General features: G+C 43.2%; 1 protein-coding gene across 1 annotated transcript in view; it reads left to right on the top strand.

The window, feature by feature from the left end:
• The window catches only part of ddhd1b (DDHD domain containing 1b), a 112,038-nt gene that overhangs the window by 54,633 nt on the left and 43,702 nt on the right, over positions 1-13,703 (top strand). Inside the window, exons 4-5 of the mRNA XM_086003202.1 lie at positions 508-636; positions 3,385-3,532. Of these exons, the coding sequence (XP_085859328.1) occupies positions 508-636; positions 3,385-3,532 (277 nt within the window). The remainder of the gene's footprint in view (positions 1-507; positions 637-3,384; positions 3,533-13,703) is intronic.

The following is a 13,703-nucleotide window of genomic DNA, read 5'->3' as shown; positions in this document are numbered from 1 at the left end:
ATTTAAGACTTGCAACGTATTCATTATTTGCCTGTAAATTACAACACTACCTGTAAAAGACTTGTTTGACTTTAATCCTAATTGCTTGATACCTTACCACCTCCAAGTACATCCACCATCTGAACTATATATGTACGTAAAGGAGGGGTTATGCGATTCTGACACAAGTCTTTCAGACAAGAGTGTTCTTGTTCTATCTACTCTCTCTTCCCCCCTGCCCTGTCCCAAAAACTACTGAAGGGCAAAGCAATTTTTATAACATAATTATAACCTATTGTACTAGAAACCTGGAATTGTTTATCAGTTCATGAAGTGCTTTCTCTGGTCTGTATTAATTTACTAATAAACCTCTAGATTTGGCATTGCCCCTGATCACTCTTGCATGCATTTTTAACACTTTTTCACTATTCAAAGTTAACTGTTGTTTTACATGTCACCTTTATAAAGAGTAGTGCCTTATGGAAGGTTGTGTTTTATTAACATTTGAAATATATTTATCGGTCACAGCTATACATAGTTTAAAGCTCAGTCGCAACCATGTGGACTGGTACAGCGTGGATGAGGTTTACCTGTACAGCGACGCAACCACATCCAAAATCGCCAGGACAGTTACCCAGAAATTGGGATTTTCCAAAGGTACAGTATGGTCAAAAACATATTTTGCTTTACTAATTGCTGAATGTTAAGGTCTTTTTGTTTTTTTGAGAGTAAGTATATGGTCAATAAGCTAAAATTACATGCGTATACTTTAGACTTCACAGCCTTCACAATATAACTTTAATTTCATTTCTAAAAATATTTTTAAATGAATAATGATGTTGAATATGTTTTTTAACTGTTGAAATGTAAGTCGGTTTTGACCTTCAGAGAAGAATGGAATTGTATGACTGCTGACTATTTCACAATTCATGGTCACAGTCAATATTTTTATCAAGTGTGTTGTAAGCAAGAGCCCGAGTCAAACAGTGCCTGTAAAATTAGCACAATATTGCATTCTACTTCTGAAATAATTTTTTCACTGGTGCAATGTCGCTTTGCCCACGTAAATTGTGAAAAAAAACAGCTGGCTGCATTCGTCTACTAGGCTGTTGCTATTTTAAGCAGCCTAGTGTGGGAGTGGATTTCAGTACCTGAATTCACACCTTCCAAATGGTTTTCCTACACATCTCAGTGACTGACTACAGATTGGTCTACCCAGATAAAATTATCGCAGACTTCATTGGTGAGATATTATTGCATACCGCCTTGTAGCAGTTCAGTGGAGACATTGGAGCAGCTCACCTGTTGGTTTTCTCTGATGGAGTTGATGAATGGACATGCAAATTGGAGAAAGAGGTTTTGATCCTCAGTGACCTGAATGGCCTCTTGTAATTAAACATAAATTGTTGGAAATCCCCAGGGACTCGGCGAGACCCAGGTTGGAGTCCAACTTCTTTTGACTTGTGCATCAAGACTGCTACAATTTTAGTAAGGTTTACTGGTACGACAGCCAAAGGCATATTCGTTGACTGAAGGAAGGGGAGCTAGTTTGCTTTGGCGTAACACCTCCAAATACATAATCCAGGAGATGCTGGCTCTCACAAAGGCACGTCAGATTGTCCAGCCTGCCATGAAATCATAAGGTTTTCTGAGCGTTGTAGATGATGTTGAGAAAATTATTAAGGAGGCAGTAACAGGACATTTGGATAATCATAATTTAATAGGACTAAGTCAGCATGGTTTTATGAAGGGGAAGTCATGTTTGACAAATTTGTTGAGGAAGTAACATATAGGGTGGATAAAGGGGAAGCAGTGGACGTAGTGTATTTAGACTTCCAAAAGGCATTTGACAAGGTGCCACACAAAAGATTATTGCTCAAGATAAAAAATCACTGGATTGGGGGTAATATTCTGGCATGGATAGAGGATTGGCTATCTAACAGAAGGCAGAGAGTTGGGATAAATGGTTCATTCTCAGACTGGCAATCAGTAACTAGTGGTGTTCCGCAGGGGTCAGTGCTGGGTCCCCAACTCTTTACAATCTATATTAACGATTTGGAGGAGGGGACCGAGTGTAACATATCAAAGTTTGCAGATGATACTAAGATGGGAGGGAAAGTAGTGAGTGAGGAGGACATTAAAAACTTGCAAGGGGACATCGACAGGCTAAGTAAGTGGGCAGAGATTTGGCAGATGGAATACAATACTGGAAAGTGTGAGGTTATGCACTTTGGCAGGAAAAATCGTAGAGCAAGTTATTATCTTAATGGCAAGAAACTGGAAAGTACTGAAGTACAAAGGGATCTGGGGGTCCTGGTGCACGAAACTCAAAAGGTTAGTATGCAGGTGCAGCAAGTGATTAAGAAGGCCAATGGAATGTTGGCTTTCATTGCTAGGGGGATAGAATATAAAAATAGGGAGGTATTGCTTCAGTTGTACAAGGTATTGGTGAGACCGCACCTGGAATACTGCGTACAGTTTTGGTGTGCATACTTAAGAAAGGACATACTTGCTCTCGAGTCAGTACAAAGAAGGTTCACTCGGTTAATCCCGGGGATGAGGGGATGGACATATGAGGCGAGGTTGAGTAGATTGGGACTCTACTCATTGGAGTTCAGAAGAATGAGAGGCGATCTTATTGAAACATATAAGATTGTGAAGGGTTTGGATCGGGTGGATGCGGGGAGGATGTTCCCGATGATGGGTGAAACTAGAACTAGGGGGCATAGTCTTAGAATAAGGGGCTGCTCTTTCAAAACTGAGATGAGGAGGAACTACTTCACTCAGAGGGTGGTAGGTCCATGGAATATGCTGCCCCCAAAAGCTGTAGAAGCTACATCGTTACATAAATTTAAAAACAGAAATAGACAGTTTCCTAGAAGTAAAGGGAATTGAGGGTTATGGGGAGCGGGCAGGAATTTGGACATGAGTCGAGGTTCGGATCGGTCATGGCCCTGTGGGTAGCGGAGCGGGCCCAGGGGCCGTGTAGCCTGATCCTGCTCCTATTTCGTGTGTCTAATTCTGTTAGATTCAGGAGATGGTTCTGTGATAGTGGATTGGCGGTTAGGATCAGATCAACCATGATCTTATTGAATGGCGGAGCAGGCTCGAGGGGCCGATTGGCCTACTCCTGCTCCTATTTCCTATGTTCTTATGTTCTAAAATGTGAAGAGAAGAAATTCCAGAATTAAAATACAGCAAAATGTTTGTGATTTTATTATATTTCTATGAAGTCGTCTTTTCAAAAATATGTATAACTCCCCAGATTTGTAGAGTAACTTTACCACTTAAACTTAAATTACAGCTACCATATAGTTTTATAGTTAGGAGAATGTGTCTGCTTGAAGCTTTTAATGGCCAGCTTCTTAGTACTGAAACAAATAATGTCTGTTTTTGTCAATGTAGCATCAAGTAGTGGGACTAGACTTCATAGAGGATATGTGGAAGAGTCTTCACTCGAAGACAAACCTCCACTCCCTACCCACATTGTCTTTGTTGTACATGGAGTAGGACAAAAAATGGACCAAGGTCGAATTATCAAAAACACAGGCATGTAAGTACTATGTTACAAAGCACTTTTTCCATTACTGCAACCACAATTTATGGATTAACTGAAGAAGTAAACTATTCAGAGGAATTAAGAATATGTTTAGTAATGTATAGTGTGTTGCTGACAAATGGACATTGATTTAGAAGTTTTGTTGTAAACTTATTTCAGCAGTGTACTTTAACCTGTGACCAAAATGGTTGATAACCTGTACACTGGTTGGGATCAGTGTTGGCCAGCCGGTCTGTTTAATTTGGTGGTATGCTATAGCTATACAGGTTCAAACTCTCAAAACAATATTCTCTCTTGGCTCGTACAGAAAGGAGAGCCCGAGTTATGCAAATACCCACAGAATTGCTTCAAACAAATGATTACAGCGGAGTTCAGAAACTTGCTGTAGTCAGAATACCAGAACGCTAATTTTATTTTGTTAAATCTCTTCAAGATTTGGATATGGAACATTCAATTCCTCTTTTGATGAGTAGGGTGGGGGAGGAATTCAAGCAACAGGGCTTTGTTATTCAAGGTGAAATTCATGCCAATAGAATATAAACAACTTCTCATTTACATTAATGGCTTAGATTCAGAAACTCAATGCATACTGATCAAATTTGTAGATGTCAGACTAGGGAGAAGGGGCAGAGAAATAGTAGAATCTGAGGAGAGAGATGATCCCAATCTGATAATTGGAGGTGAATGAGGAAGCAGCAAAACACTTGCAGAATGAGTTAGATAAAATGTAAGTGGGTGGAATAGTAGCAGGTGAAATTAAATGCAGAGGAGTGGAAGTTTTGCACACAAATAGAAAAAGTAGGTGGCTTATGCATTCCATGAATGGTGTTGAAATAGCTACAGGTGAGGTTGAAAGAGATCCAGAAGATTAGTAGATTCTGTGTTCAACATGTCCAATCACAGCAGAACAGCAATCTCCTACCAAAGCAGTAGAGTACAAGTATGAGGAAGTTGTCTGTGCTCTGGTCACGCTATACCTTCATTGTCCAATTCTGCTCAGTAACACACCAGGGAGACTTTCCAGTACTAGAGGTGAAAACTGATCCTAGCATCTGAGTCGTCAAGAAACTTGAAGTATTTAGTCCTGAAAGGAGATGAGTGAGAAGCTGCTTCTTTGAGGCATACAAGGTAGTAAAAGGAATGGAAAAGATAAATCTGCAACATTAGTTCAAATTAAACCATGACTATGGGACAGAGGGATACAAAATAGCAGAAGGGAAACTTCAGAATTATGTCAAGAAGTTCTTTACCTAGTGATCAATATGTAGAATGGACTCCTAATGTAGAATGGGCAGTGCCTCTGCTATCAGGAACTATACTTTCCAACCACGTACCTTTTTCAAACAAATTGAAACATAATGCTAAACCACAGAATGCTTCACATTTATTCCTTCCTCATTTTTATTTTTCTCTGTTTTCCTTTTGCTTTTCCTGCTTAAATTTCTTCGCTTGATTTATTTTCTTATGCTTGATCCATCTACTTTTTCTTTTTTTTTTTCTTTTACTCATTTGATACCTCTTCTAGTTTTAATTTTCTCTTGTTCTTTGTGGGCTCACATTTTTTACTTTTTAATGTTAATTCTGACTCAGCCACTCTTACAGATTGTATGTCTAACAGTCAGTCCTAGATGAGCCGCAATTTCCTCCAATGAAATATTGGGAAGACTGAAGCCATCATCTTCGGCCTCTGCCACAAACTCCGTTCCCTTGTTCAGATTCCATCCCCCTCCCAAGCACCTGTCTCAGATTGAACCAGACTTTTCCCAACCTCAGCGTCCTGTTTGACCCGGAGCTGAGCTTCTGAACCTGCATCCTCTCCATCACAGGGACAGCCTACTACTACTTCCGTAACGTCGCCCATCTTTGCCTCTGCCTCAGCTTATCTGCTGCTGAAACCCTCATCCATGCTTTTGTTGCCTCCACACTCAACTATTCCAATGCTCTTCTGGCCGTCCTTGCATCCTCCATCCTCCATAATCTTCAACTTATACAAAATTCTGCTGTCCATATCCTAACCCACAACAAATCCCGCTCACCCATCACCCTTGTGCTCACTGACCTACATTGGCTTATGGTCCTCAAAAGCCTCCAATTTAACATTCCCAACCTCGGGATCAGATTCCTTTATGACCCTAACCCTCCCTATTTCTGTAACCTCCTTCAGCCCTACAACCAATGTTCCCTGTAATGTTTTTTGGCCATGCGCGGCCCCTTGAAAATACCATGCATGCTCGGTTTTTACATTGAAAAGCCGGCTGCATGGGTTCCCTGGAGTGCTGTGCGGCTGCGCGGCTTACAGGCAACATTGCCTACAACCCTCCGAGAACTCTGTGTTCATCCTATTCTGGCCTTTTAAGCACCCCCAACTCCCTTCGCAATACCATTGGTGACTGTGCCTTCAGCATTCTGGGCCCTAAGTTCTGGAATTCTCTCCCTAAACCTCTCCTCCTTTAAGACCCTTCTTAAAACCTATCTTTTTAACCAAGCTTTTAGTCACCCATCCTAATGTCTCCTTCTTTGCCTCGGTGTGAATTTTTGTCTGATTACACTCCTGTGAAGTGCCTTAGAACATAATCCTATGTTAAAAGCGTTCTATAAATGCAAGTTGTTGTCCTAAGGTCATTAAAGGGGCTATATAAATACAAGTGGTTTTTTTTAAACAAAAAACAAACTTTAATTCTCATTTTCCTATTAGCACATCTCTAGTAATATGTATGTGGAACTTTATTGCTCATAATAACTGGCTAGTCCGCATCAACCAGAATTGATTTTTTTATCTTGGTCTAGTGTACAGTACCAATTTTTTTACTGTAGCAGTTAGTTGATATTTAAAGCTTTTTTTTTAAAAGCAGGATTCTGGGCATTTGCCATTTACACATCATGTGACTTGAAAGATCACCACCCCTTCAGTGAAAAGAATTGTTTAATTGTTCTAGTAAACTGCAGAAAAGAGCAGTTGTGATGAGGTCCTGTTTGTCGCTTATTTTTGTGACTGATCCAGACGCGCTTGTGATGAATTAGTAACTATCATTCTTGTTTTGCAGTAGATTGAAGTTTCTGAAATGGAAAAGATTAAAATATTGGTATTGATTTGTTAACCCTACTGAATCTTTGATGCCTACTGTTCCAGCATACTAGCACTGAAGTATTGTGATGGAATATTATAGCTGAAGCTGGAGATACTTGTAGTTCAAACTCTTATTCAAACACTGCGTGCAAAAACCCATTGATATGTTAAATTTATACAACAACAACAACTTGCATTTATATAGTACGTTAAAAAATTTAAATTCAGACTCTACTAGTATTAAACTTGTATTATATCTTTAGAATATTTCTTGTGTCTGATGTCTGCGTCATGACCATTGAGCCAACGGCCCGTTTTCTTCTACCAGATTGATTTAAGTTTCTGTTCTCCTTTCTAATTTACTTTTTGGTATACTATCATTATTATTTGCCAATCGTATTGTACAAAATCTCACTTTTAGTTACAATTTGTCCTCCATCTCATTCTACCAAAGACATTCTGCATGTAAAAATCTGAGCCAAAGGTACCATGATAGTTCACACCTACATCCCTCCAACTATACCCCTAAGAAGAACATTTTATTAAAATTGTGAACAATTCCGCAAAACGAATATTCAATGCAGCCCTTCTAAGTAAGTCCTTCTGTAAAGTCTATCCACGACTCTGCGTGAAAAGTAAGTTTTACCCAGCAGTAATTCCTGTTTCTCCAAAAATGCATCTTCATACCAGGCATGAGCCTAGAAATTGCTGTTGGTGTCATCAGTAAATTGTGGGTTACTAAAACTTTCTGGGAGAATTTACTCCTGCTGGTTCGGTTTACACATGATCTGGTTGGGCTGAAACGTGGACTTTCTTCCCGCAGTCAATGAAAACCGGGCAGTACTAATCCTCTAAATCAGCTGTGAACTGTAATTGGTAGCTAGTTTAGTGCCTGAAATAACACTGGAAGGGAAAGCTCGCAGTTTACTTTGGGGGGGGGGGGGGGGGGGTTGCTGTTGAATTGACTGTTACTGAGCCAAACAGGGGTTTCAAAGCTGTCTGCAAAGACTTGCGGAGGAAAGGACACAAAATTTGAAGGACTGAACCTTTTCCCATCCCCAAGTGCCTGAGAGGACCACCAGAAATCCTGCAGCCAACGGATGCACTTACTCTTTCCGCATTCTTTTGACTTGCTTAGAAGGACAGCTGGGTTAGATATGCCACTGGAACTCGAAGGCTGTAGCAAAGCAAACGTCATTTGCACATCACTCAATTCAGCATTTTATATACTTGATTTGTACATTCTGTTAAGAATGTCTGTCATTGTGCAGAATAATGCAACATTACACCAAAAGATGGGCACTGATCATGGTGGAGAAGGAACTGACGACAGTATTGCTGACTGTTTTGGGCCAGTTTCTTTGGTACATGTGGAAAGGAGAGTTCCTAAAAGGGACAGTTCAGGTACTTGGCTAAATATATTTTGTACTAGTGCCTGCTATACTAGTCTTCCTGACTACTTTAGTGTTTCAGGAACTATTTCCTCATTTTCACTGTCACACCTTCTGGATTCTGGTCTTTCTGCATAGTTAAGCCTCTTTGTAAAGCAAAGTTATGGAGCCTGCAGCACCTGATGGTTATCTTAGAGATCGTGGGCTTGTAATGTAATACACCTGCTGATCTGCCCAGACATCTTGAAGCTCTGCTTTAAAAAATCAGTAGTATGTTTCATATTGATCTTGGTTGCATGGACTTCATTGTGTCTGTGCTCTGCTTCTGTTCATACCTGACACAAGTGTCATTTCTCTTCAAATAAGCCTGGCACAGATGATTGGTGAAAAATAAAGGCACCATAGGAGCTGCTGGGGAACTAATCATTGGTGTGCATGATTCTAGTGGTCTCAGGCCAGCCGGACATGGAGAAAGTAGAACCCTTGTCTTATACCACAGTATTACAGGCAGGGGCCCACATGGCTACTCTGCTGCAATCACTTTTAGCTGTGGAAAGCCAGCAGTGCAGTAAAATTGTGCAGCCTCTCAATTTGCTGCTACTCAATGATGATTATTGTGAAAATGTTGGTTTCTGAATAAAGCATCGATCATCTGAATGCATCCAAGGCCACTGAACTGGGTGGCACTCTAGCTGTCCCCAGTGCTAGCCTGGAAAGAGTGGAAACTGAGGATCATGGTAGCCTTGATGGCTGATGACCGTGCTATCTGGATTGCACATGTTGGCTGGAGAGCTTCTGTAGGACATGACAGAGTTTGATCATGGCATCCTTGCTAAACCATAGTTTCCTTGGGCATTGTTCTTCAGTAATTCTCAGGTAGCAGTTCCTGGGATGATGCATCTCATGGATAGTGAAATAGTGGATCTGGACAGAATGTCTTTAGTGCTGCTTTGCATTTCTGACATCCCATTCTGCTCATGCTCATCATTCTTACCTAAGTCCAGTGCCAGGGGAGCACTGCTTGTAATCCTCATTGTGCTTCCTGTAGAATCTCTTCTGTCAGAATCAGCTGCTTAATGAGGAATTTCTTCTGCAAGAGATGAAGGCTCAGTTCCAATGCCCAAAATATATGGGCAGAAAGAATGTTGAATTAATGGGCGCAATTGCAGTTCTATGTGCACTTTGTGCTGTAGTGTAAAGGATTCTTCTATTTTCAGTAATATAAATTAGAGCCGTAAACTATGAGGAAGCGTGTGCTAACCACTCTCAATTTTGCTGGCACCTTATGCTCATGGGGTAATCCTTTACCTTGATAGTCATTTCTAGGTTGTGACCTTGCATATTCATCTCCCCTCTTCGTTCCTCCAAATATGTGCTTGCGTTTGAGTTCAGCAATTCTTAGCGCAGGGTTTATATATGGAGGGTACTTGTAGCTTGCACAGCCTATCTGGAACAAAGATCAGCTGCACAATTATACTCTCCAGTTTCTTTCGGCAAGATTTTCCTTTTGAAATGCTACAATAATTTTGGTTTCTAATCCATATCCTTCTACCCCTACCCCAACTGTCTCCCCCACCCTTCCATATTGTAGTGTTATCTTTGCACTTTTATTCTAAAGTATTTCGCCAGTGTGGTTTTTGTACCAAACTTTGCAGCCACAACGTTATCCAGTATTGTTAAATGCTTGGTCTGCTCCTAGCACTATACTGATGAAGTAATGCCGTTTATAAAAAAAAAAAAAAATTTAAAAAAAATCCTTGTAAATGGTTATTTAATTGCTGATCTGTGTCGCAAAATGGTCACCATGCCTTTGTGAGAAATTTAACGTTAAAGAATTAGTAACTTTAAATCTTGAAATCTGCATAAAAACGTCTCACTTGGGGAAAAAAAAGTTGATTTTTGAAAGCAAACAAAGCCTCTGAGGAAAATCGGTAAGAGTTAGGGAGAGGGGGGCTCAGATTTTCTCCACCATGATGGGATTGTTTGGGTCAATGAACCTGGGTTATCTCTGATTAGGACCAATTAAAGTCTTCTTTATGGCTCTGTATTGCTGAAAAGTGCCTTTCCTCTTCCAGAAATGGGTATAATTCCTGAGGAATTGATGGCATCCATTCAGTGCATCAGCTGTTTTCTCAAAGCGGTTTTGTGGTTACTTTACACTATTTTGTAAGTTGTGCGCAGACGGAAAGTATTATCTGAACTGCCCTGACCATCGTCTATGAGCTCCCAACAAGTGTCTGTTTTTGACTATGCAGTCAAAAATAATGAAATTGTATAAGTTTTATATTGCTTGAGACAGAGGTTTGATTCCTCAAAATTTAATGCATCTTCGAGGTAAGTTGGAGAACTGTGAAACATTAGTCTCAATGTGTATGTTAAATTTGTAGTTTTTCCAAATACATTCAGACATATTGTTTTATCTAAATTTATTTAGCCAAAATGTATAGATGCATAATATCATTTGTTGCAAGCATAAAGACATGCTAGTTTATATCGTGCTTTTGGGTTGTTACATTAATTATTTTCTCAGGTTTAGCATCACCAGCCACTCCTATAAATGAACCTTGTGTCCCCTACAATTGGAGTACAGCCTTTCCTGCCCAATATTTAGATAAACGATAGCGTGACTCAGAGGTTGTAACAGAGAACCCTTACTTTATTATGTAAGAAGTTACACAACACCAGGTTATAGTCCAACGGCCTAGAAATTCACTAGCCTTAGCGCCGCTTTTGAGGCGCTAGAGGGACTAGCGCCAGAGTTATGGCCAGTTAAAAAATTCCCTGGGGCCCTAAATCGGCGTTGCACCGGTAGCGCTGCACCGATGACGTCATCGGTGTGCGCAGCGTCCCGGTTGCCGTGGTAACCCGCCCGAACTCCGAAATTGAGTTGCGGCCGCCTCGCCCGTGGCAGCCGCAAGCAACGTTCTGGCAGAGGTGCCTTACCCCAGTTTGCGCCGGCGCATTAAAGGCCCCGCGGCGGCCGGCCACTTTCCCGCCGGCCGCCTGCCCGCAGCTCCCTCCCCGGACTTCTCCCCGCCCCCCCCCCCCCCCCCCCCCCGGAACAGATGCAAGCCCGGCACTTGTCCGAGGTGCCGGGCTCATTTTTAAGCTGATTTGCGCGGGCCGCGGCCGGGTGCAGGCAGCTCCTCCTTAACGGGAGGAGGAGGCCTGCACGTCCCCAGCCTGCCGCACCGCATCGGGTGCCGCAGCGCCGGAATTGCGGCGCGAAACGGCAGTTAGCGCCGATGTACCGCCGCAAAGACCCTTCAGTAGCGCCGGCAGCCGTTTGGGCGCGGCGCCACTGAATTTTTGGCGCGCGCAGGGGACTTAGCGCCGGCACTAACTTCCGGCGCTAAAGCCCTGGCTAAGCCAAAACCCAATTTCTAGGCCAACAGCTTTATTTGAAATCACAAGCTTTCGGAGCACTGCTCCTTCTTCAGGTGAAGTGGAGAAATGCATAAAGACACAGCTTATATAGTCAGAGAATCATGTCAGATGTTTACAGGTAACCTTTCCAACTGCCATTTATCACACCTCGGCAGAGAGATAATCACAGCAGTCAAAGGTGTGAATGGTGTCCAAACAGGTCAGTCAGGGAAACATTACATCAAAGAACAATGAGGTGGGGTCACAAGGGGTCTATAGCTGTTGGACTATAACCTGGTGTTGTGTGACTTCTTACATTTGTCCACCCCAGTCCAACTCCGGCATCTCCACACCATGGCTACTATCGACACCACAAACTGCCGGCTCAAAGTGGAGAGGATCTCCAAGAAGATCGCGCATATCGACACAGACATCAAGTTTCTACAGAGATGCAAGAAAGCAGACAAGATCCCGAAAGGACTACAGATCACTAACCCACTCAAGTCGACCTACAACACAGACTACGCTGAGAGACTCTGCCGTCGTACCTCTCGCACACTCCTCAACCATCTCGTACACCAGCTCTACAGCAGACGCCGCAACCTCAAAACCGAGATGGAGTCCATGTTCTCAGCCTGTGCTCAGGACACAGCAGACCAGCTACGAGACACCGCCAAACAAACAAGGCAACGGAACTACGCTACCTACATGTACACCAAGAACAGGAAGCTTGAGAAACTTGGCATCACCAGCAGCAGCAACCAAGCCTCCCCCGGTACCACGGTTGAAACCACAGGGAAATCCATCGTCAACCTGTCCGACCACACCCTTCAACCAGACGAAATTGAAGTTCTCAGCCGAGGGCTCAATTTCTGCCCCACCACCAAAATGGACCCCATCGGTCTCACGGCAGACACAGAGGAATTCATCAGGAGAATGAGGCTCCGGGAATTCTTCCACAAATCCCAAGATGACAGCAGCGAACCCAATGAGACAATCAATGATCCGGAACAGCAGACAGAGGGATCCGCAGTGCAGCAACCGAAGAAGAAAGAGTCAAATTGGACCCCTCCGGAGGGTCGCTGCCCTAAGCTTGACATGTATGCTCAAGCTGTCAGGAGATGCATCAACGCCAGATTCATCAGCCGCACTCACAAGACAGTCCAGAATGTCACCCGAGCACAACGCAACGCCATCCACGCTCTCAAGACCAACCGCAACATCGTCATCAAACCAGCAGACAAAGGAGGTGCCATCGTCATACAGAACAGAACGGACTATTGCAAAGAAGTATACCGACAACTGGACAACCAGGAACACTACAGACAGTTACCCGCAGATCCGACCAAAGAACACACCCGCCAACTCAACAGACTGATCAAAACCTTCGATCCAGACCTTCAAAGCATCCTACATGCTCTCATCCCACGTACTCCCCGCGTGGGAGACTTCTAATGCCTCCCAAAGATACACAAAGCCAACACACCTGGACGTCCTATCGCATCAGGCAACGGAACCCTGTGTGAGAACCTCTCTGGATATGTCGAGGGCATCCTGAAACCCATCGTACAGGGAACCCCCAGCTTCTGTCGCGACACTACAGACTTCTTACAGAAGCTCAGCACCCACGGACCAGTTGAACCAGGAACACTCCTCGCCACGATGGACGTCTCGGCACTCTACACCAGTATCCCCCGCGATGACGGCACCGCTGCGACAGCCTCAGTACTCAACACCAACAACAGCCAATCTCCAGACGCCATCCTACAACTCATCCGCTTCATCCTTGACCACAATGTCTTCACCTTCGACAACCAGTTCTTTACCCAAACACACGGAACAGCCATGGGGACCAAATTCGCACCCCAATACGCAAACATCTTCATGCACAAGTTCGAGCAAGACTTCTTCGCTGCACAGGATCTCCAACCAACGCTATACACCAGATACATCGACGACATTTTCTTCCTATGGACCCACGGCGAAGAATCACTGAAAAGACTACACGATAACATCAACAAGTTCCATCCCACCATCAAACTCACCATGGACTACTCCTCAGAATCAGTCTCATTCCTGGACACACGAATCTCCATCAAAGACGGACGCCTCAGCACTTCACTCTACCGCAAGCCCACGGACAACCTCACGATGCTTCACTTCTCCAGCTTCCACCCTAACCACGTTAAAGAAGCCATCCCCTATGGACAAGCCCTGCGAATACACAGGATCTGCTCAGACGAGGAGGAACGCGATGGACACCTACAGACACTGAAAGACGCCCTTGTAAGAACGGGATATGACGCTCGACTCGTCGATCGACAGTTCCGACGGGCCACAG

The sequence above is a fragment of the Somniosus microcephalus genome, chromosome 12 (assembly GCF_052327205.1).
Source record: "Somniosus microcephalus isolate GS21.2 chromosome 12, FLI_Smic_1.0, whole genome shotgun sequence".
NCBI lineage: Eukaryota > Metazoa > Chordata > Chondrichthyes > Squaliformes > Somniosidae > Somniosus > Somniosus microcephalus.
Note: the sequence above shows the minus strand (reverse complement) of the source record. Positions and strands in the feature narration are given on the sequence as shown.